Source organism: Polychytrium aggregatum (genome assembly GCF_025602895.1).
Source record: "Polychytrium aggregatum strain JEL109 chromosome Unknown BJ171scaffold_5, whole genome shotgun sequence".
Taxonomy (NCBI): Eukaryota; Fungi; Chytridiomycota; class Chytridiomycetes; order Polychytriales; genus Polychytrium; species Polychytrium aggregatum.
Window position 1 is genome coordinate 906,322 of NW_026516207.1, and position 22,626 is coordinate 928,947.

A 22,626-nucleotide genomic window follows, 5' to 3' on the forward strand; every position below is an offset into this window, starting at 1 on the left:
CGGAAGTGCAACTTCAAAGGCTGGAGATCAAAATTGAGCCGCGGGCTGTTATGATCGGTGGAGGCTGAGGATCGGGGACGATTGTGATGGAGGCACACATGCGTCTCGCCGTTGGTTGGGAGCGGTGCCCGTCATGGCTTTCCCGCCAACGCTGTGATTGGGAAGGCCGAACCGGACACCCGGCGTATGCCTGCGAGATGCCGGACGCACCGAGCGAGTATTATCCGCACACGGCTCTACTCCATCGATGGATATAGCGGTGGCATGCTGGGTAGCGTCGCTGAGCACGCATGCATTCAGGAACCCGGATAAGTAGCCAGCACCCTCAAATACAGCTAGCCCTTGAATCTGCATCCAGACTGTGGGCACCAAACACTTCGACACGAATTGGGTACCCAACGATGGAGGAGGATAGCGCTGTATTTGAGCGAATGCAGCTCCAGCCGCACTCCTTCTCCAATCCAGCACGAGCCGATTCATCGCCATGGCACCTCCCATTCTTCTCTCGCTCAGTGTTGTGTCTCGCCTCCGTCCTCTTGCAGCACCAGGGGGGGATTGATTGGTCGGCGACTCGGGGGGGGGGAAGTCTCGGTTGGCTCACTACCCCCTTACTTTGCGATGGACATGAGCTCGCCAAGCTCCTTCATCAGGCCGGCCTCGGACTCGACCTTTTGGATCTGGGTCAGTTCGACCTTCTCGCCAGCAGCGATTTTGGTCTTGATCTCCGAAATCTGCTTGAGCTTCTTGTTGAGGTTCTTGATGCGCTTCTCGAGGTCGGCGTTGGCAGCTCCAGGCTTGGGCGTTGCCGGAGCAGACGGGGCCGGCGATGGCGTTCCGAATCCTTCCTTTCGCTTGTGACTCTTGCCTGCAGAAGCCAGCAAGAGCACCATGCGCAGCATGTGACGGCGGGATCGGGCAACAGCATCAGATTATATCCAGACGATTGGTGCTCAAGCCCCTCAGCTCCGTCCGTACTCTGGTACTTCAGAGAAGCAAGCGCAGTGCTGATGCGGCTCACGATGTTGGCCCACTTCTTACCGTCGTTCGAGGGAGCGCCGGGGACGGTCGAAGCACCAGGCACGCTGCGGGCAGAGTTAACAGCCTGCAGAGTGCCATCCTCGCCGCGCCGCAAAGAGGGCGATCCGAGGCCGCCGCGAGCACCTGGGGGGCGGTAGACGCCGACTGGTTTGGCGGGGGCGGCTGCAGCAAGCTGCGTGGCAGGAGGAGGAGACAGGGCATTGCGATGGGGGAAGAACTCGGGAGGCGCAGGTTTCCAGCCAATCTAACATGGGTTGGTTTGATATCGTAGGTGGGAGCAGGGGACAGTGCGTTAGTACGAGAGAGCGCACCATAGATGGGCAGAAACCTCTCGATGCTCTCACAGCTATCTGCTGCGGATCGCTCTTTCACCTGATGCATCTCCTTGACGTCGAGCTTGTAAACGAGTGCGCCAGAGTGGTGCCAGATCTTGATGCCGTTGTCGACCTTCATGCGCTTATAGAGAGTCGAGGTCATGATGTGACGCCCATCAGGAGACCACTGGCAGCTGGACGAGTTGGTGGCGTTGATTGTGGTAAGCTTCTTGAAGCCGATGCGATCCCACACATCCTGGAATGACAGAGATAGAGTCCCATGTTCAATCAGCTACTCAATCTGTAGTTCCAGTCCAGGCTTGGACAATAGGTGCCAGAGAGCATGGCCCTAGGCATGTGCATCTGCAAGACGGCTGATCGTGCGAGGGATTCAGGCCCGTACCAGCTCGCCGGCAAGGTTTCCAAATCCGCCGATGCAGATGAGTCTGCCCTGAGCGTTGAATTTGACAAAGTTTCGGGGAGCCATGCCAAACTCGTACATGGAGTTGGCGCGATGATCAAAGAGGGTGGCCTTGGCAGGCATGATGCCATAGACAACGATGAACTCCTTAGAGTTGGGGCTCCAGCACACGTCGTGGATGGGGCCGGGCTTGTCTGTGTTTCCGCAGGTGAGGGTGTGATGACCGAGCCCGCGTTAGGACGCATTTTGGTGTCTCGAGAGGATCTGCCAGCGCGACACTGGGGCGGAGCGACAGGACAAAGACAGTAGACGGTGGACAGCGGTGCTGCCGGATGCAATCGCACATACCCAGGGTGACGCGGCAGTCGTAGTTGCCGGCGATCGCGAGGAAGTACAGGCTGGTTTCGCCGTAGTAGGACTGTCCGGTTTTGTCGACGTCGGTTCGGGCAAGCACGAGAATGTGGGTGCCTGGATGGCCAAACCAGATATGCGTCAGCAGCGATCACCACGAAGACCGCATGCGCATTCCAGTCATCGTTGCAATCACAAAGCGATGGCTCGGGATCCAAAGAAAGCGCCCCGCGATCCTACCAAGCTGGTTCCAGTGGAATTCTATCGAATCGGCTCTGAAGAAAGTCTTTTGGGCCAGAGGCTGTCCGGCCAGGCTGTGGACGTCATAGAGGCGGACCGAGGCAGGCTGGCTATTCTTCTCAGGAATGAAGACGGCCACGACGGAGCGCTTTCCAGGCGAAATCGAGAAATCCTTGATGTTCTCAATCTTCAAGCGCGAGACGATTCCTAACAATCGGTGTCCCCATTAGCAGAGCATACGAGATATTGCTGTGTGAGAGACAGCTGCTGCTGCCGAGGAGGCTCTGCTCTTGCGACATCCCCCTGTGACAATAGTCGGAGCATAGGACATTGAGTCTCAATTACCTTTTGAAAAACTGCTGGTGTCGTAAAATTGAACCTCGCCAGTGACCATGATTCCGCAGTAGGCCTCGTCCTCGGTCCATTCGAGCTTCCTGCAGTTCCGACAGATATCAGGACAACTAGCGCGACGGTGCGGCGGGGAGAGGGGACTTGGACTGTCTCCTCTGTGGGATGCATACAATTGCGGCTGTGCTCACCAAGCATTCTGCTGTTTCTGGGTGAATCCAGTCAGCTTTGCTCCGGTTGCCACATCCCAGATAGTCACGTTCTTGTGGGGGTTGGTTTCGGCATCGAGGGTTTTGTCTGGTAGCGTCAACGGGGAGAAGTTTAACAAGCCCAGGTCAGTGAGAGAAAGTTGGAGAGTGCTGCTCGCGAATTGGGAGGGAGGGTTATATGTCGCAAGGGGATGCGAACGCAGTGTACCCATGATCGAATGCCACGATCGAATGCCGCAATCGATTGCACGCAGATCCGCATTGATCGCAAGAATGGGCTGTCGCGTCGCCGTAAGCAGCGCATCAGGACTTGGGTCGGCGTCAACGTACTGTATCGTTCCCAGGTTGTGATGAACTGGCCACGGGGCGAGAATTGGATCTCGATCACATTCTTCAGATCGATGTTCTGCACGAGCGTGCCTTGGTTGGCATCCGAAACCTGGATGCTGTGCTCGAGCAGAGCCAAGCCGGCAATTTGGATCGATTTGCACATGATGAGTGAGAATCACTGTCGCAAACGACACAAACCACATCTGGAGGCATGATCCAGGCCCGATAGAATTGCGGCAGAGCGCAGGGTGGGCCAGCTTCAACAGCAACGTTTCTCCAGCCGGTAGCTTCTGACAACAAGGCCCAGGACAACTCACCCAGTGTCGAGGATCCAGGCAAGATATCTGCCGTCCGTGCTGTACAGGAACGATCGGGTCTCGGAGGACCTGCCAGAGTAGTTGTCGTCGGCATTGTTCGATCAGAAGGCGATTGAGACAGAAGACGATTGAGACAGAAGGCGATCAGCAACCAAGACAGATGCCACGCGGCTGCCTCTGATCGTGCCGCTGAGATGCGGCGGTGGCCGGACGTCGAGCAATCACACATGTGCAGGCCCTTTGTATATGGCAAAGTTCACAGTTTGGGCGCCTTTGTTTAATCGCACCGGGAGAAACTTACGGGCTGAAACCGGTGATCGGGGCATTCTCGGGCGGACCGTTGCTCACGACGAGCCCCGTGTTGGATCGGTCTGGTTACAGCAGCGGGAATCGTGAGCAGAGAGCCATTCGCAGCAGAGCTCATGCAAAAACAAGCGCAGCCGGCAGCCAGCCTGCGAATCGCTCGATCCGGCGACGGCGTTGGGCACGGCCTGCATCCTGTCCTCGAGGACAGTCCAGACGCAGGTCGTGATAGGAGCGAGCCTGGGTGTGGGTCGATCTCGCTGCCAGCGTGTCGGTTGCTGAATGTGCTGCCAGCCGACGCCCGGTCAAGCAGAGACGGCACCTACAGGCAAACTGGGTCACGGGCTGAGAGCGGCTCATGGCTGGGACGGAGAGCGAGCAGCGGGAATGCCCCCGGGCAGATGATCTAGGATCGGGCGAGGTCGAGCGCAAGGCAAGAACGGCTGCTGTTTGCTGACACTATGAAAAAAATTCTTGTTAATAAAATGAGCGAGAACGATAAAACGCGCTCTCGGAGCCACCTCGGTCGGCGAGAAGAGCAGTCTCTGGCGAGAGACCCCCGAGGGAAGGCGAGAAGCCTCTCGCCGTCACACACACACACATCCGCACACACACACACACTTTGCACACACACACACACACACACACTTTGCACAAGGGAGTCAAACACCTCCCATCGACCATCCCAAGAGGGATGGCAACCCCGAAGTGGACTGCCCAGAATATGGGCGACCCGGCATCCACTGTCGAAATGCACAAGGAACAATATACTTACAGTCAATCCAGAAAGAAACGGGACAGATCCCATTTCGGGCTTCAGATATCTGAAACCCGTTGACTGACTGTAGGCCCCAGCGAGCAAGCCGTGCGATTGTTTCCCGTCCTGGTTGGCAATCTCTTTGATTTCGTTGGTTTCGGGAGCACAGTCTTGAATACACCCGGTCGATCTCCATGGGCGATGATCGACTGGCATACCGAGATCATGTTCCTGGCTGCATTGATGTCTCGATCCCACAGCGTATGGCAGCTTGCACAGCTCCGGACAAAGTGTGGTTTCTCGATATCAAGATACTCGGGTGACTCGAGTCGCTTGGCATCCCGACAATGTGAGCACACCTGGGATGTGTTGAACTCGTTCACCGAGCACACATGGATCTTGGAGACGGATCGGTCTGGTGGTCGTCTCTGGTGATGGTGGAACTGCTCAAAGTATTTGGCGAACCTGAGTCTCCGTGGGCTGGATGCATATCCCCTCCCCTGTTTCCAGGATGCATTCCCAAAGGCAATCACCACCTCGGTCTCCTTCAGTGCCTGGTCGACGACTCGCTTGCACATCCCGTGGACGGTGCGCTGTCGCTTGCCGTAGAGATCGAGTCGCTTGAATCGCCATCGCCGGGTCAGGCTGAAGTACAGCTGTTTGTCCAGCATGTCTCCATCGAACACATGGCGAATGTATTGCAGGAAGGATGCCAACCCAGGGATCTTGGGACTTGGTGTGGTGCTCATCCATTGCTGCAGACCAAGGATCTTGTGGGTGCTCTGGATCCACCTGGTCGCTTGGGTGGTGCCACATCGATGCTGGTACTCCTTGTTGGAGAGCGACACGATCTTCTCGTTTGCACGCTGTGCCTTGGTCACCTTGACACCGTCTTGCTCCTGGATGGATGGTTGACCGGGTGCCCGAATGACAGCGGTGAAGATCGATCCCACACCAGGGTCGATCCCGATCCATGTGGTCCGAGAGTCGTCAATGGGACCGACTCTGGCCTGGATCTTCTTCTCGGGGGTCAGCTTGGGTGTCTTGTCGTCCTTGTCCACGGTTTCTGGCTTGACATCAGGATCCTTCTTCAGGATCTTGTACCTGAGTGTGGTGATCGAGCACCCGACCCCATCGGTGGTGATCTCGCAACCAAAGAGCTGCTTCCCCTCCTCCCTGGCACCAAAGAGTCTCGGATCCAGCTTGAAGTTGGTCTGCCAGAAGGTCTCTTGCTTGGTGGTGTCATTGACCTTGGTCTTCAGGTCGTCCTACTTGAGCCCAGTGCCAGTCTGGTATCCAAGGATCTCCCACAATGCTTTGGTGTCGAGCTTGACATACTTGGCTCGGGCATCGCAGAGAGGGACCAATGTGCACTGTGCTCGAGGGGCCTTGTGTCGCTTCTTGGTCTGGGCAAGCCGGTCGGTCAATCGCTTGATCCGTTTCCTGTTGATGGTGATCTGCTTGCACACCTCCTCGTGCTGGGTCTGGAGATCTTTGAGTCTGTCAGCCCCGATGTGGTGGATGGGTTGACACATCTCCTCGTTCAGTCGCCCACGCTCTCCTTTCAGATCTTCGGTATCCCTCACGAGCCTGGGAATGATCATCTTCTGAAAGACCACCATGAAGAGGGCCTCCTTCAGGTGGGTTAGTCGAGAGACTTCACTGGCCAGTTTCGATACAACTCGATACAGGTCCTGGTGGCTTTCGTAGCGATATCCGTAGAGCTGGTCGGCATGGTGGGCGAAGGATTTCCTCAGATCACCGAGGAGTGTCTTGGAGAGGGGACTCTCCATCAGCTTCATACAATCGTCGACGTGTGTGTGCCGTTTCACATCCTTGGGAGCAACCAGGACCAGATTGCAGTATCGGCGTAGAAGGGACCAGTAACGATCGAGAACGTGGGTCTCACAGTTGACGGCATAGGTCTTGACAGCCAATGTGAGGACCTGTGACCCAGTACCCTTTGGAAGGGACACTGGAGGCAGGATACACGATTCACTCCATGTACTTCGATACAGCTCATAGGTATCGAGGATGTGCCTGTCATCTTCTGGGGTGTTCGTCCTGGCACCCACTGTTCCGGTGTGTACCATATTGAAGCACTTTCGAACAAACGCGGGTTCACTCGACGACACGGCGGGGAGAGTGATACCCTTGTCCAAGCACCGCCTGAGATGCAGCTCCAGGAGACGAGATGCTTCGTACTGCACGTGTGTCATGGCCCGGACAGTCTCCTCGATCTTGTCGTGCAAGGTGTCGTTCTTGATGATGGCGTCCAGAGTGCACTTGACGGTGGAGTAGTCGTCCTTGACTTGCTCGTTTGGGCCACAGTCAGGCAAGGTAGAGCTCCAGAGTGGCTTATAGAAACGGCACTTTGGGGTGTTGCTTCTGGCATGACCCTCTTGCTTACACGTGGCACATACAGGGACCTTGGGTGCGGGCATCTCGACCACGGGGGCTGGGAAGGCAGTGTCGTCGCTGGACTCGTCTGGAGGGGGTGCTTGGCTGACCATTTCAGCGACCGAGGCAGAGCCAGAGGCAGGGCTGCTGTCGATTCTGGCTGTGCACTTCTTGGTGAAGGGTCTAACATGGTTGGTCAGGCCACAGGAGGGACATGATTTGATGGTTGGTTTCTTGGCCACAGGAGAGTCATTGGGTGATCCCGGGTCGGGGTCGGGGGGTGTCTTTCTCTTGGGAGCCATCTGGCGAGAAAATAGCAGCGATGGCTGGTTCTGCCCTTGGGGAAGAAAAATTCTCCTCAAAACCAGCGCATTTTGGGCTGGCAGAGATACTGTGCAGTGGCGTCCTTGATTCAGATCCAGAAACGCATCGCTCGCTCAATCAGTCGTGGGAAGACATCTTGTCAAGGTGAGTCTTGCCTGATAGCCAAACGATCATGTCATCTCGCTGACACACAGCCACGCTTGACTAGGATTCCAACCAGAGAGGCATCAAGAGACGAGAGATAAATAGTCGCCCGTCGCTCGGGATATTGCTCAACACCAGTACCCCCGAGACGATCCAACAAGCACCAGTCCATCGCAATGAAGCACACAACTCTTCCATCGCCGAAACCAGCTTGACCAATACTGCTGGTGAGGTATTCATGGCTTTGCCGATTGCAAAAAGTGATACGATGAGCTGCCACCCACGGCTGACCGATAAAGCAGCAGGGCTCACTATAGGTCCTGACTGCACCAACCAGCCCACGATGGACGAAATGAGGTATGTGGAGGACTACAATTCGATCGCATGGCTTCCAGACCTTTATCACTGCAAATCAGCTTATGAGAACCACTTCCTCATCCCCACACCCTTGTTTCCCTCCCTGTTTGGCTGGCTATCAGGTTTGCTGGAAATGCTAAGTTCCGTTGATTGTGCCGCTGATCAGTTTGCCCATATTGCTGGAATCTGACCACCTCTTCCCATCGCCGATCTGCATTTGGACATGATGAACCAGATTCCGACGATCGATCAGGACGACGACCCGAGGTAAGTAGTGGGCGACCAAAAGTGTAAATAAATGAATGAAACCAAATGAACCAACACTGTCTGGTACCCACCACCGTCAATCGGCTCAAGGTGATACCAAATGCCGTCAACCGACCATGGCCGATTTTGCGTGCACGTGGCTGCCCCACACGCGTGCTTGTCACGTGCGGATCGAGCCGCCCTCGAGCCAGCCGCCGCCACAGGCGAACAAGGCCGATCGTCGGTGACGCTCCCGCTGATTGTTCTTGGTCCTGGCCAGTCCGCCATCGCCGACCTTTACCCGTCATCGAACTTTGTCCATCGCCGACCGCTGCCCACCGTCGCCCGCTGCGGCCCGCAAGGCGCAAAGCACATACCGCTCGTGTTCTCCAAAGAATATCTCCAGCGTCCCGGCCGCCTCTTGTCGTGGCGCTGAGCCTCAGCTCGTCTCTGCCATCGTTTCTCTCGGACAGATTCGGCACAAGTACCCCCCCTGCTCTGCCGACTATCCCGAACCAACCATCCGGCTGCTGCTCGCTGCTGCCTGCCGTCGTGAGCTCGATGGAAGATCCACGACCCAGCGACTCTTCTCGGCTGCTGCCCACAACGCTCTTGCGTCCATCGTTTCTCTCGTCCTCTTTCGACTCGCTTCCTCTGCCGTCGTTCGTCAGGACCCGCGCGGCATCACTCACCCGCCGACTGCTCTCATCTAAGCCTGATCCGCACACGGTCGACTCGGAGGCCGCGCCGATACCGCCGCAGACACCGTTGCATTCTCCTTCGCCGTCGACGCCTCAACCATCTGCATCTGCCCTGGATTTCGCCAGTGACCCACAGCCTTGCTCCTTGCCATCTGCCACGGAGAAGCAGCATCGACCCGCACGCTTTGTCAGATCCCCCGAAGCGCCGACCGGATCCGCGATCCAAATCCAGCGGCCTCTTTCGGAGCCAAGCGCTGCCGAAGATCGACCTGGTCCTCGTCGTTCCCACATCGACGTCCCCCGCGCTCTGGCGCCGCCGCCAAGGTCTCGATTGTCAACGTCCCTCCGATCGGAGGTTCTTCCCGTCGCGACTGGCAAGCCATCTCTGGTCTCCTCTGCTTGGGATAGCTCATTGGCCAGCCTAGCACACCCAGCTGTCACCAGAGATCCAGGATTCTCCCCACTGCCCGGCGTTCGCCCTTTCCCGCCAAGATCCAACTCGTCGTCTCCTGTCCATCCGATCCGAAAGTTGACCAGCACTCGATACCCTCCCACCACCCCTGAGCTCGCCCTCTCGGCGCTGGCTGCTCTCCTCTGCTTATCGTGTCTCTACTATATCCTTCGCGCGCTGCTGCTGAATCTGGTGCTGCCCTTCTTTGGCCCGCGCTGGGCGATGGCCTTCATTCTCGTTTCAACCACATCAACTGGGTTCGTGCTCCGGGCAAACTATCAGTCCCTCTCGGCGAAAATGCTCTCCTTGGTTCGCTCTGTGCCCACCGAGGAAACACTCGCCTTTGTTTCTGCCGTGCTCATCACCGTCGCCCTGATCAAGTTCACGCCCATGTTCTTCATGGTGCTGCACCGCCTTGCAAAGCGCGCCCCCAAGCTCGCCGACATCTTCATATTCTGCTCGATCGTCGCGTGGTTCTTTGGCTTTGTCCTCGTGGGCATCGCCGCCATGTTTGTCTTCTCCTGGGACCTGACCACAGCCGTGCACTCGAGTCTGGTGAATCTGTTCCGGTGGATCTGGGGGCCCTCTCTGGGCTCGCATTCACCTGGTCCGTCTCCTGCCCACTCACAGACACCGACTCAAGGTGTCACCGACCCGCTTTTCCTGCCATTGCCGGCTCGCCGACCGTTGTCCTCGGGTGTCTTTATTGAACGACCCACGGCTCATCTTTCGCCCGAGATCGTCTCGTCACTGCCGAAGAGGGCACTACATGACCAGGCTGTGATACGCAACGTAGGCACAAGCGCTTCGGACGAGACCATTGCTCGATCTGTTTTTCGCCTGCGACCACCTTCGGGGACATGCTTTCGACAATCCCGTCGAGCGTCGCTCTCGTCTTCGGAATCTGATCTGCCGCCTCCGGGCGTCCCAACGACGCACCAGAGCCTTTTGTCGTCGATGGACCACACCCGCCGATCGCGTGCTTCAAGCGGTGCAGGCGGCGCCGATCGACCGAATTCAAATACCAGTCACCCGGCGAACCTTGCCGGTGAAGCCTCTCCCTTCAAGGATAATCGGCATTCATCAAGCGAGTCCGTGACCAGCAACGACACGTTGTCCATCAGAAGCGAGTGCGCTGCTCCTGCTGCTGAGAGCGGCCCAGTCTCGGCGTGGATCTCTGCAGTTCAGCGAGAGTCAGAGACATCGACTGGATTCTGGGAGCCTCGCAACTGCCAATGGAGCGCTGCTGACGGCCCGCCTAAGCGCAAGGCCCCGGCATATCGCCCACGGGATCTCCAACAGCCAGGCGCATCCTCCGACCCACGCATCCGATTTTCCCGGCCAGCATCAAAGTGATCGCGCTGTTCCCAGTTCATCCATGCACTCATTCATTCAGTTGTACATCCTCAACCGCGCCTAACACCTCCACCATCGGCAACATCCTGTCCATTCGCCTCCCCCAGCACTCACTTCATTGCACCTCACAAATCACTCCTTTTCCCAGCTCAGTCGATTCTCTGCCGTGACGGATGTCACGTTGGCTTCTGAATCTGCATTGCCGTCTGGCCAGCTCCGGTTTTGTTCCGGGGCGTCGTCCCAGCTCTACCCATACTCTCATACTTTGATTCTTTTGTACTTTTTGGTTATTTTTGCCCTCTGTTTGTTTTGAGAGGGAGGAAGGAGGCTACTTCAATTCTGGGTTTTTGTATTTCTTCTGTATTTTGGCATATCCTAGCTTCCCTACTTTGATACCAACTTTGATTCGGCGATATTCGAAGTGCTCCTCTCCCTGTTTTGCGCAGAGCCGATTTTGTCTCGCGCTGATACCGACCCACACTATCGACGGTTATCTTTGGCTCGCTTCACCACCAGGCACTTCTCTGTTGGTTCACCCACTTCACGCATACGTGCGTGCATCTGCGCATGCTCGATATACCGTTGGTGACGCAACAACTTATAGCCCTCAAGAGTGAGTGAGACGCCGTCTTTGGATGTTGGCGACAGCCTTCGGAGTTGTGAATAGACACGTACAGGTACCTTGAGCATACTCGTTGCCACGGTGGACGACCCGGAACAAACGACTGCCCTGACTCAAAACAGGGTATTCTCACGATCCGTGCGATCATCCCGATGCACTCCCTCCACAAGGCGATCAAATGGGTGAAGAGCCAACAGCGAGCTCCGCCTCACAAACTCGCACTCACAGCTGACAGCATCAGCCGAGCCATTGTGCTCGACGCACTGTCTGCCTTGGTGAGATTCTCCCTGCACATTGGCGGGGATCGCGGCAGCAGCTCCATTGGCGGGCTGGCACTCATTGCAGTAACCTTTGCAGACGAGCCGAGCGGACCTGAACATCGCTCGGGTGTCCTTGATTCATCCTCGGCGGCGCAGATCCAATGCCTCGCAGTGCTGGAATGATTCATCGGATGTTTGTGCCGATCAAATCGATTGTCGCCCAGGGCTGATGACGTTAGCGTTGTTGCAAGTCTAGCACTAGATCTGTTCGCCAACACATGACGTCGTCCCTGGGTGGATTGAGACACTGTCGACAGCGCCCGAGTCGTCAGCAGGACCGTCATCACATCGCTGTGTTCCCTTTCCACCGGATCAATAGGCGGACTACCGAGGCTTCCCCCGTCTCCCAGTGGCGCCTAGTGCGCAATCAGAGCGATCCACTGCGATCCTCTCCCTCCAATTTACAGGAGCGGATTGGGCCAAATCAGTAAGCTGGGGGGGGGGATATTCAAAACTACAAAAGGAACACCGGGCTTTGAGCCGCACCCCACTGCGGACGCAGCCTGCACTTGCATTTCCTCCTCTAGCTCTCGACAGCCAGTCTTTTGCATTCTAAACATCCGCCCTGCTTCGGCAGCCATGGAGAATACGGCCTTCAATCTTGTGTTTCTCCTCACAACAGGTGTGTATGATTTGTCCGTGTTCTGAGATGTTCCAAATGCGGCTCATGTTGATGCGGGAAAATCGAGCGACAATGAGGGCGAAGTGGTTGCTTGCCAATTGCCGACATTGACTGATTCGGATCTTCTCACTCCGTGGCTTGGTATGCAGACAACAGAGTTATCGAGACCCTACTTGGTCTCGGCTTTGTCTTTGATGCCGTCCAGAACCTCGGGTAGGCTCGGGTTACGGTCGGGAGGTACTCCTTGGGTTGATGCGGCGGTGTGGGCTGCCGCATCGGCCCGGACGACGGCAGCAGCGGACTGTGCCTCTGGTTTCTTGCGTCGCCGTCCAAATGCATCTCCATCAGACGAACTTTGGCTGACGATGCCTTTGGCACATCTTTTGGGCAGCTATTGCTTTCATCCTGAAATGTAGGCGCTCTGAGCATCGCGTCGGTTTGTCGCTAGACCCGTTGAACTTGCGTTTGCGCTTGCAGCGACTCATGCGGGCTGCTATTCCTCGGTGCCATCGAGTAGCCCTTGGAACAACCCAACGACCCAGAATGTTTTCTACTACACGCTTTGTAAGTGTTCGGCCAGCACCCAGACTCGATCGGACCCATGAGCTTGTCAGGGTTCATCAACGCTGTGGCATGCTACCACAGAGTGTCGACGGAATGTGTATTTGGATGCCTGCACCATCTCACCGCCCGCTAATCGTCGTCCGATGTTTTTTCCAGTGCCATTCGAAAGTCTTGTGTTCTATTGGATCTGCGTCGCGTTGCCGGTCTGGTTCGTCGCCAATGTGGTCATTCTCTTGGCTCAGATTCGGCAGCCAGCCGGAATCTCGTCGCAAAAGATCCTCACGGTGACTCGTTACCAGGTATCAGTGCAGGCGTGCGACTCTTTCCTATCGTCTGGATCCTGGCAAAGCGATGTCGCGGCCATATACCCAAGTCACGCTCACACCAGCGAGCTTCTTTCCAGATCGGCGGTCTCTCGACGCTGCTGTTCTTCCCCATCATGGTGAGATCTCCAGTCCGGGTGGGACTCTGGCAAAGGATTGATGGTTTCTCGATTGCACCGTAACCACTCCGACTCTACACTCGGACTTGGGTTGACTCGTATTCTCGCGGCCTTGCAGGAGCATCTGCTGCGGCCCACCTCACTGATCGTCGACTGGGCGTTCTACTCCTCATCGTACTTTATGAGCCCCGACATTGCGGCTACTTTCAACGTCCTCAGTGCCTACAATCTCTTTGTGCTGGTGCTCTCGATTATTTGTTTGATTTTGTTCCTCGTTCCGCTGCTGGCGATGACCGGCCTGGTGTTCTCGGCCGAAAGCAACCCTTCCAGGAGGCTGGGCGCTCGAAACGCCCCGCGGATCGACTTTACCGAGCTGCTCTTGCGCACCATGATCTCGATTGCCTTCTCGGTCCTCAAAGGCAGCTGGGCAGCTGTGGTGCTCTGGCTCGCCAACACGTCCATCCTGCTGCTCACGCTCTACTACCCACCGTACTTCTCGCTCGTGAGCAACCAAGCCAAGGCGTTTGTCGTGGGTAAGTTTTTAGACAGCCATGGCTGTTTATCCTGCGCACCTTTGGAAGTGCCAGTAAATAGTCGTGTGTGCTGTTTCGGCTGGGTCCTCTGGTGTGTCTTCTTCCAACTTTCTCGGTCTTGTTTGCCGCTCTGTAACGACATTCTCTGACTCGGTTCGCGGATGCACTCTGTCGCCAAGCCTTCCAGACATTCGCCGCAACAGCTTCCCTCTTGGTGGCATGGCAGGCCGCCGAAGTGTGGGGAGGTGGAATCTACATTGTCATCGCGCTCCTTCCCGTCTTTGGTGCCATAGGGGTAGCTCTGCTGCGATACCGGCTCTACCACTTGCTGCCTCGCAAGCTCGATAGGTTGATGCCCCATCTAGCCGACATGATGGATGAGAAGCAGATATGCGCACACGAGCTCCGCAAGGTCGTCCGCTCGTACTGGACCCCATGTGAGCTCGACCTTGCTCTGCGAACCCTCCTGGCACTCGTCTATCGCAAGGTGGACGCAGACCTCTCTGATTTGAGTCTCGATCGGGACATCGAGGCCGATCTGGATGGCAAACAAGCCAAGTTCGCTCCCTCTGCGGACAAGCCCTCGACTGGGATACCACAAACCAAGGAGGCCCAGCTGCCAAAGTGTCCAGTGTATGGCTCGGAGGAGTCTCGCCACTGGTTTTGGGCCTGGCTAAGGTGCCGCAACTGGATTGCGTCCATGTACCCCGGCTGGCAGGCCACCAGTGATCCACAGCAGTGGAAATCCATGGCCTTTGCCTTGCTGATGGCGGGCACCCGCAAGTTTGAAAATAGCTCGTGGCTACAGACGAGGGTCGCGCTGTTCCTAACGTTCGAAGGTCATGACGTGAGCAACTTTGTCAGGACCCCGCCAACTTACCAGGCCAAGGAGGTCAGTGGTCGTGCCTGCTTAGTGGAGGGCGTGATTTGGAGCAGCTGGGTTGCGCATCTGGGCCGCAGGATCCGCATCCATTTCCTGACCACAGTCGTGCCCCAGATCGCCAAAGAGACCCTTTTGATGCGACCCAAGATTGACTCGCGATACAGCCTTTACTTTTTGTTCAAAAAATGGTGAGTTTGTGTTGCACTCGAGGTCTCGTGCAACTGGCCTCCTCATTGATTCGACGCGGAGAGCAGCTGTCTTCATCAGGGTTGATCTGCACTGCCTTGAAATGTTTTGCATGCTTCTCTGGCTGCATTGGTCAGTTCATACGACTTTCCAACGCGCGAGGAAATAACCGAGATTGTAAACTCCCCCCCCCTCGCCACTCAAATTCCTGACACAACCAGGGAGGTGGGTTATGTGCCCCACCTGTCGCTCTAGATAGATGCCTCGCTGCTCGCTGCTCACTGCCACCGCCTTTGTGCCGGCACAGCGGGGGGCTCGGCAGAGTACAGAAAGAAAGGCCGATTTATTAGCGATGGATCTGACCACCGTCTTGAATCCTAGTTCGATCAAGCCGCTCTTATAGAGGAGGAGGGCATCACCGATGTCGTTCAAGCTGTCCAGTACCGACACGACTTTACCGCAGCCAAGGAACATGAGAAGGACGCAGTCAAGCATGCTGTCTTGTTTTGGAAAAACGTCGCCCGCCAGAATCGCAACTATCTGCTGCTTCTCCAGATCGCCGATCGTGTCGAGAACCATGAGACCCTGGCTCGATCGTACTATCTGGTGAGAGCATGCGCTTTCAGCAATTCATGACTGACCATCGCGACCAAGCGCAACCACCATCGCCCGTCCTGCAGCCCCATCCCGAAGGATAGGAGAGTCGCCGTTGTGGTGATGAAGCAAACGTAGCAACTAACGGCACCGTTGGCGTGGCTCTCCAGAAACTCATGGGTGCCTTCCCCCAGTCGTCCAAGATCGTCCGATCATACGCCAATTTTCTTCGAGTTGTCTCGAATGACACTGAAATGGCTCAGCGTGCCGACCAGCAGGCCGACTTTATTGAAGCATCGTCGTCAAAGAAACGCAACAAATCCAAAAAGCTTGCGGGCTCGACCTCGGCTGCTGAATTTGAGCTTGCATCGACGGGCAGCGGCCGGACTAGTCAGTCAAGTTTGCCCCAGATTGGATTGCACGAGCGCCAGGACTTTGATTTTCTCGGACATGCGTACGTGGTTTGAGTACCGGCTCCAGTGAGAACAACGCCGATGTGGCTCGGAGGATCGCAATCGCAGACATGGCTCACACTTCCCTTTGCACATGCATCCACGAACGCCTGGGTGTGCTCAGGTTTGATTCCAAGGCTCAAACCACCAGGATTGATCAGCTGGTGGCCAAAGTTCAGCGAGGACTCAAAATCTCAATTTTTACCTCCACCGCAACCATGTTCATCTGCATTATCGTTTTATTCAGCGCCGGCCCTGCGTACTTGATCGACAATGTCCAGGCACAGCAGTCCATGTTCCTGACGGGCATGAAGATCCGCAGCCTGTCGCAGTTTGCCGTCTACTATGTCCGCGAGCTTGAGTGGGCTTACAGCCATCCAAGCAGCGTCCCAGACACCGTTTCTGTGGCGAAACAGAACGTCGCTCTGGTTGCATCGCAGATTCAGGCTTCGTTCACGGCGTTCTACACCGACAATTTGCTCACATCGAGCACCGTGGTTGACGCCTGGAACGGTACGTATCATTCCCTTGGCCTGGCGGGTACAGATGCACGCCAAAGTGACTGACACCGGAAGCACAAACAGGAATCTGAATCAGGATGCTAACTTGCACATCCGGGGCTCAACGCCGGTCTGTCCCGAACCCAAATATAGATCCCTCGTACAGCATCCAGATCTATGGTCACAGCAGCTCCGGAGCGATCGAAAATACCACCATGTACTGGGACATGGCGCATATTATGCCCGAGTATATCTCGTGCTTGATCGATGTTAACACGACAGGCGTCCTGCCGCTCGAGAATGAGACGTCGTGGATTTTCGTCATCGACAATGGTGTGGGCAGCGGCTTCACGGGTATACTCGATACTGTTTCTGCCTACCAGGTATGTTTTCGATGCGGATGAGCCCTATTACGGAAGATATTGGACATGCTGCCTAAGTGGCAAGATGCCAGCCATCTATCCCAGCGACTGCATTCCAATCTGTGCACAGAGTAGGGCCGCTCCCAGCCGAAGCCAACGCCTGGGCGATATGCAGAGTATGTTGCTCGCGCTCACTAGCAGCACACTGCTTTCGCCCTTTGTGCACTTGCCTCAACTTGTAGGCTGCGCTCATGAGCACCAATGACTCCATGCGAATGATCATGTTTGCGGTATTTGCAACCACATGCGTGGTGCTTCCCTTGGGTCTGGCCCTGCTGCTCTACATTCCGTCCTACATCAAAGTACGCAACGACTTTTCCGAGTCGGTCGAGCTGTTTTTCGACATCCCGGTCAGGCACGTTTCGGAGCTGCTGGATCGGATTGATTCCAAGAAATCGGACGTCGGTGCTGCCGAGGAGCAGACTACGCAGTCGCCGTCTCCGTTAAAAGTCGAGGGTGCCAAGTCGGGCGCATCGAAAGACAAGCCAGCCCCGCTGGGGGATCGGGTGCCCCATGACTTGAACACTCCCAGTGATCATCCTCACAGCGCACCCAGCTCCGAGAATGTGCTGACTCGCCAAACAAAGACAAAGGAAATTGCCACGAACCGGGATCGGGTCCGGGCCAGTTCCCCAAAACTGAGAAAGGTTACCATCCTCTACGCGGTGTCGCTGACGCTGATGCTCGTTTGCTCAACCTTTGCACTCTGCTGGCTGTGGGTTACCAACAACACCCTCGTAGAGCGGACGATTGAGGTCGAGCAAGCCGGAGCCAGGCGTGCATGTGAGTGGTCTCTGTTCAACTCGGGGTCGCTGTATCCACTGACCGGTGGTCTGCTCCATTCGACTTGTCGCTCGACTGGCCCATCCGCTTCAGACAGGCAGTGTTCGGCTCTGTGCAGTAAACGAGCTTGTCTAACAAACTAGCTCCACATCCCACTGGCTGCTTCACAGGGGTCTGGCGAATCCTGGCGCTCTCACAGGAGCTCATGCGCAATGACACCACCCTTGCCCGGCCCGAGTGGTTCCGCAATGAACTCCGAGCCGCCGCCGACACACTTTACTGGACCAATGCTGGGTTCAAGTCCGGGAATGTCACGCTGAACCCCGGCTTGCTTGGGGTCAAAGGCAGACTCAGTGCTCTGGATCAAGTCGAGTATCAGTTCCAGTGTCTGGGTCCCGCTGACCAATGCGGATCCTCCGACTATCTGATCGAAAAGATGGTGTCGCTGGGCAAGTTGGTGGCCTCGGAGGCATCTAGATCCAACGGCGTCTCGGAAGACCTTCCGCAGTCGTACTTGAATCTGAGAGATGTGATGGTCGGGCCAGGGGCGATCCTCCTGGACAACCTCAATCTGGTGAGCACGAAAATGCAATGCAGTAGTGACAGATTTCGAGCCTTCCTCCATCTCGCAGCTGACCGAGCCAGACGCTTTCTGGCTGCGAGCCTTGAACTAACCGCTGTGCATTGGCTGGGTGTAGAGCGTCGATATCCTTGCAAACGACGCACTTCCTCTCATCCAGGCTGTCCACACAATCTGCATCTGCATTATTGCCATCTGTGCCTTCATTTTCCTGATGCTGGTCCTGTACCTGCTGCCAGTATATCTGCGCGATCTCGAGAACAGCTCGAAACGGGCTAGGTGAGTTTCAGGGCTGGTTGTCGAGGAGATGGGCGGTCGCCGGGCAGGAGCACGATCGCTACAAGCGATGTCTTTGACTTTTCGAGGCTCCGCTGGAAGTGTATGCGAGTACTTTTATATTGACGGCGGGCTTCGTTCACTGATATTCATTTCATAATTCCCCACAGAAAAATGCTGGTGGGTACAACCGAGTATTCTTGTTATGTGCGCTGTACAATCGAGTCTCGCTGCTATGCACCCCGCACAATCGAGTATCCTTGCTATGTACACTGCGCATACGGATATGCCGCTAACATCAACTTTCTCTGGACGGCTATGTTTTCGCCTATGGGGCTGGCCGGAACGCCAGTTGATGTTGCCGCGAACAGCGCTTGGACGAATGCCTCGAATCGCCAGGTTTTTGGATCTCGAGGAGTCCGGCTACGACAGTCGATCGAGACTCGAGATCAGTAAGCCGGAACCCGAAGTGGACGCCAGCCTCAAGGGTAAAGGCCAAGGCGGCATCGGTGTCATACGCTCAGCGTCACTAGAGTCGCATGAGACCATCCACCACCACATCCACGAAGATGCCTCAGCTGCCCGGCCCCCCGACGAGATATGGGAAGGTGTAGATCGGGTCGCTGTCATAGGGGAGCCAAGCACCCCCAGACCCGATATCACAGCCGAGCACTCGCCGTTCGAGGATACAGCACGGACACACAAGGTCCAGAAGACGCTGTCGTTCCGCCGCATCAGCGAAACCAAGACCAGCCCCGTTGACCAAATCAGCCCCCTCGAGGTCGAGAGCGGGTCAGAGTCTGACCAGTGATCACGCCGACTGTGTCAGGACGCATATGATTCTCAGACAAAGCAGCGACCACCGACCTCCGAGCCGAGTGGTCCGTTTCATTTTGCACGAGCCACAGCTCAAAGCTCAGGGTGTCGATTGAACGCATTATCCATGCACCCCCCCCCATAGCTGACATTGAATAGAACGACATGGCCGAACAACTTGGCTTGGGTAATCTCCAGGGATGAAGGTGAACGACAGTCCGTACCCATGAGTCGATCGTATATAGGTGGTATTGGTGTCGGTGGGATATGGACAGATGGCTGATATGGGTATGGGAAAGCGGGCTCGTAACGAGGTTGCGCGCGCTAAGCCTGGAGGACATCGGGTCCAGTATCGAACATTCATGGGCCGAGTGGCATTCTGTTGACGGCTGGTGATGCCAAGAAAGCGAGCGTCCCCTAGTCTGCTTGCGGGGCAGCTTCTGGAGTCGGCCGCTTCCACAGGCGGACGCGGCCCGCTCGATCTGCGGTGATGATGCCATCCTCGCGAAAGTTGATTGACTTGATCGGGTCAAGGTGGATGGCAATCGACTGCAGTATCATGGACGAGAAGATTAGAGAAGACATGATGACAGAAAATGTCGGAGCTCAGTATCCAGCGGCCAGAATACAGCGATCAAACTGCGGCTCCTCTCTGGGCATGACAGTGGCTGCATGCTTACAAAGAACGGCTCGATCACAGATACATCTCGGCGCGAGGCCAGCTCGTGGACGTTGCATTTCCTTTCAGTTTCAGTTGGCAAGCGGCGCATGAGCGTGTGGTGAGTCTGGTAGCGGCGCAGCGGATTGTAAATAGCACCAAGGCAAGGTGTAAGCCAGTGCGCGACAGCATCGGGTAACCGTTGTTCTGTGACCCTCAAGGTGTACTGCTCCTCAGTCCATCGAGTAGAATGTCGTCTCAGCACACCCGCCACGTCCTTTGGCGTTGGCTTACCCTTGGCCGATGCAGCGACGACACGGAAAAGTCCCATAAACAGAGCTTGGCGTCCTCGCCAACGCTGCCAAAGCGATAGCTCCGGTCACTGCATCGATACGGATCGAACGCAACGCTGGTCACCCATGACGAATGGCCTTGGCAGCGCGCAACGATCCGGCCGCGAAAGTTCCAGATTGTGATAAAGTCGTCTTGTCCTCCGGTCACGATGAACTTGCCGTCGGGTGACCAGCACACACATGTGAAGCCGCCAAAGTAGGACGGATAGCAGTCGCAGATTCTGCGAGTCGAGGCAGTGCATTTGTAAGTGAAGTGGCAAGGCCGTCGAGACAGTCGCTTGGGCACTTGTTGGTCACGATCAAACGGTGTGGGTGATTCTGTACCTCTCTCCTTTAAAATCGATAACTTTGAGCTTGCCATCGGCCGTCACCACCGCTATATGCTGCGTGTCCGGGGAGAACGATATCGCTGCAAAAGAGGCAAGCCAGATGTGTTGAAGAGAAATCCGCGGGTCAGTGAGGATCTCTTGCTAGTGCATGGTGACGATCTACAGCGAGCAACGCAGCAATTGAGCACTGTATCGTTGTATCACTGCGCAGCGAGAGAGTGGATTGATTGCAGAGTTTCCAATTCCTGACTCAAGCACAAGCACAGGCGCTTGATCGGCTGAGAGATCGGTCGGTCGGCAAGATGTACCTGTAACGGCGCTCTGGCTGATTTGCCACCAGCCTTGCGGGTTCGGTACTGAGGATTCGCGTTCGTGGTACGACTTGATGACGGTGAATCTGATAGTTTGAGCCATCAGCATCATGGAACTTTCCACGAGCTCCATGTGAGCCTCGTCCAGTCCGTCCGTATTAGGCCGCATCAAGCAAGATACTACATACCCCTCGGGATCGATGGGCGGCATCACCCCAATAAATGGCTGCTCGTCCTTGTCCTTGTCATAGAAGATCAGGCTGTGGGTCGAAGCGATAAAGTACTCCAACATCAGCAATATGCCCAGGCGGCTCATTTCGTATCGACGAATTGGAAAGCAGCTATATTTGAGTGAACGACCGATTCGTACCTGCCGTCGGCGTATCCGGCAACAAACCGGGTTTCGGATCCCTATCGGCGGATACGAGAATGTCAGGCGCTACCATGCAACGCACGACATGTTCATGAACGAAAGTGTTGCGCGGAAATATATCGACTCTGGGGGGACGCATGTTGGAGGTGCATACCGGAAGCCACTGGATGGTCAAGACGCTGCTCTTGTTGATGCACCCCTGACAGGCAGCGACAGTCCGATTGTTAGCGGTTATGGACAGAGCAGTATCGGGGGTTCCCGCAGTTTGGCCATTTTGATCTTCAACCGAGGGCACAAGTGCAATCGGATCGTGATGGCGCATTTATGATAAGAAACCAAAGGGTGTCCGGTATGCTCATCGATTCTGTTTGCCCACCTGCCGATTGATGTGCGTCGTTTTTCCCGAAAGCGGCAGATACGACATCACGTCGCCTGTGTTGAATCCCATCACAACGTCCATGGTATCTCGGGTCAGCGGATTGATGTCGTGACAGGTGATGAAGGCATCCTTGAACTCGATCATTGACAGCGGGTCCTTGGGCTGGCGCATATAGTCCATCCATAGAAGCGACCGTCCGATGTTGTAAAAGAGGTAGGTGACGTCGGCTGGGCGCGAGGTAAGGATCCGGGCGAGCTGGTCGTGTACCAGGATCTTGCTGATGAAATTGGCGACGGTCTTGTTGGACGTCGGCTTGGTCTTTTTTGGATTGGGCTTTGCCGACATGAAACCAAACTTGGATTTGTCTGCTTGGGCACGGCATGGAGGCAGCATTCCACACACATCGCGAAGAACCGAATGGAGGCAGAACACCCAGGGCAGCATTGGCAGGAGAGGAGAAGATCCACAGCCCAGATTAGCGACTGATAAAGATGGCAGAGACTGATAAAGATGGCAGCGATCAACAAATCCATCTCTGGTATCGGACGGGCATATGCCAGATTATCCGACGAGTGTGCATGGGGTACTTGGGAACGCTACCTGCTTGTGGGCCGTCGGTCTGCAGCGGTAGCTCAACGAATTTGGCCGGCGCGCTCTCAAAGTCCGGAGGGTCGACAGGGGTCGACGCAGAGGGAGAATGCGTATCGACCGACTTGACAGAGATAAGCGTCGCCGTGCTGCCGACCTGGAAGATGGGCTGGAGGTTGACCTTGATTTGATCCCGCAGATGGTAAGTGCCTTCGGGAGTCGCAAACGACGTGAGGATATCCTGGGGCGGGGTCACCTGGCCGGCCGAATTCAGCGAGGCATCCGAGACCGAGCGGCTGTACTGCAGAGCGGACGAGGAGCCGGAGGGCGAGCTGGATGCCATGGTGCTTTAGGGGGAGGGCGACAAGGACCAGGCTGCGATGGTGGTGGATGCGGCGGTTGGTGGTTGTGGTGGTTGTGGTTGTGGTTGTGA

At 56.0% G+C, this 22,626-nt stretch overlaps 5 protein-coding genes across 5 annotated transcripts; 3 read left to right on the forward strand and 2 right to left on the reverse strand.

The window, feature by feature from the left end:
• Nucleotides 1-338: 338 nt before the first annotated feature.
• Nucleotides 339-4,309, reverse strand: BJ171DRAFT_490949 (eukaryotic translation initiation factor eIF2A-domain-containing protein). Its single transcript, XM_053109686.1, has 12 exons — nucleotides 4,198-4,309; nucleotides 3,870-3,939; nucleotides 3,569-3,637; nucleotides 3,252-3,367; nucleotides 2,904-3,009; nucleotides 2,710-2,798; nucleotides 2,365-2,571; nucleotides 2,122-2,241; nucleotides 1,756-1,967; nucleotides 1,411-1,608; nucleotides 1,039-1,282; nucleotides 339-865 (listed from the first exon to the last, which is right to left on the reverse strand). The coding sequence occupies exons 1-12, from the start codon at nucleotides 4,229-4,231 to the stop codon at nucleotides 609-611; spliced, it is 1,722 nt and encodes a 573-aa protein (XP_052970405.1). The 5' UTR covers nucleotides 4,232-4,309; the 3' UTR covers nucleotides 339-608.
• Nucleotides 4,310-5,303: 994 nt separating this feature from the next.
• BJ171DRAFT_490957 (uncharacterized protein) lies at nucleotides 5,304-6,457 on the forward strand. The gene is made up of 2 exons (XM_053109687.1): nucleotides 5,304-6,145; nucleotides 6,176-6,457. The coding sequence occupies exons 1-2, from the start codon at nucleotides 5,556-5,558 to the stop codon at nucleotides 6,237-6,239; spliced, it is 654 nt and encodes a 217-aa protein (XP_052970406.1). The 5' UTR covers nucleotides 5,304-5,555; the 3' UTR covers nucleotides 6,240-6,457.
• Nucleotides 6,458-8,236: 1,779 nt separating this feature from the next.
• BJ171DRAFT_471990 (uncharacterized protein) lies at nucleotides 8,237-10,607 on the forward strand (the record flags this gene model as incomplete). The annotated part of the gene is made up of 2 exons (XM_053108632.1): nucleotides 8,237-8,339; nucleotides 8,380-10,607. The coding sequence occupies 2 exons, from the start codon at nucleotides 8,237-8,239 to the stop codon at nucleotides 10,605-10,607; spliced, it is 2,331 nt and encodes a 776-aa protein (XP_052970407.1).
• A 1,521-nt stretch (nucleotides 10,608-12,128) lies between these two features.
• On the forward strand, nucleotides 12,129-19,197 carry BJ171DRAFT_596108 (uncharacterized protein; the record flags this gene model as incomplete). Its single annotated transcript, XM_053114653.1, has 17 exons — nucleotides 12,129-12,171; nucleotides 12,321-12,384; nucleotides 12,620-12,735; nucleotides 12,892-13,034; nucleotides 13,139-13,177; nucleotides 13,296-13,710; nucleotides 13,890-14,602; nucleotides 14,708-14,781; nucleotides 14,917-14,956; nucleotides 15,161-15,385; nucleotides 15,544-15,827; nucleotides 15,950-16,338; nucleotides 16,479-16,708; nucleotides 16,930-17,530; nucleotides 17,701-18,104; nucleotides 18,229-18,389; nucleotides 18,786-19,197. 17 exons carry the CDS (start codon nucleotides 12,129-12,131, stop codon nucleotides 19,195-19,197), a joined length of 4,353 nt encoding a protein of 1,450 aa, XP_052970408.1.
• A 211-nt stretch (nucleotides 19,198-19,408) lies between these two features.
• BJ171DRAFT_238377 (catabolite repressor protein) lies at nucleotides 19,409-22,621 on the reverse strand. Its single transcript, XM_053106610.1, has 10 exons — nucleotides 22,206-22,621; nucleotides 21,603-21,970; nucleotides 21,381-21,425; nucleotides 21,224-21,264; nucleotides 21,042-21,113; nucleotides 20,851-20,939; nucleotides 20,538-20,622; nucleotides 20,155-20,434; nucleotides 19,883-19,987; nucleotides 19,409-19,751 (listed from the first exon to the last, which is right to left on the reverse strand). The coding sequence occupies exons 1-10, from the start codon at nucleotides 22,534-22,536 to the stop codon at nucleotides 19,620-19,622; spliced, it is 1,548 nt and encodes a 515-aa protein (XP_052970409.1). The 5' UTR covers nucleotides 22,537-22,621; the 3' UTR covers nucleotides 19,409-19,619.
• Nucleotides 22,622-22,626: the final 5 nt, after the last annotated feature.

Excerpts from the sequence above, each read along its gene's own strand:
- BJ171DRAFT_490949 (XM_053109686.1), bottom strand. The coding sequence starts at position 4,231 with ATGAGCCGCTCTCAGCCCGTGACCCAGTTTGCCT. Across the intron at positions 2,572-2,709 it reads CACCAGCAGTTTTTCAAAAG|GAATCGTCTCGCGCTTGAAG; the intron begins GTAATTGAGACT and ends ACCGATTGTTAG. Across the intron at positions 866-1,038 it reads CGGCGCTCCCTCGAACGACG|GCAAGAGTCACAAGCGAAAG; the intron begins GTAAGAAGTGGG and ends TGGCTTCTGCAG.
- BJ171DRAFT_490957 (XM_053109687.1), top strand. The coding sequence starts at position 5,556 with ATGACAGCGGTGAAGATCGATCCCACACCAGGGTCGATCCCGATCCAT. Across the intron at positions 6,146-6,175 it reads AGTCTGTCAGCCCCGATGTG|TCGCCCACGCTCTCCTTTCA; the intron begins GTGGATGGGTTG and ends CTCCTCGTTCAG.
- BJ171DRAFT_238377 (XM_053106610.1), bottom strand. The coding sequence starts at position 22,536 with ATGGCATCCAGCTCGCCCTCCGGCTCCTCGTCCGCTCTGCAGTACAGC. Across the intron at positions 21,971-22,205 it reads GACCGACGGCCCACAAGCAG|ACAAATCCAAGTTTGGTTTC; the intron begins GTAGCGTTCCCA and ends GTGCCCAAGCAG. Across the intron at positions 20,623-20,850 it reads CAGCCAGAGCGCCGTTACAG|CGATATCGTTCTCCCCGGAC; the intron begins GTACATCTTGCC and ends CCTCTTTTGCAG.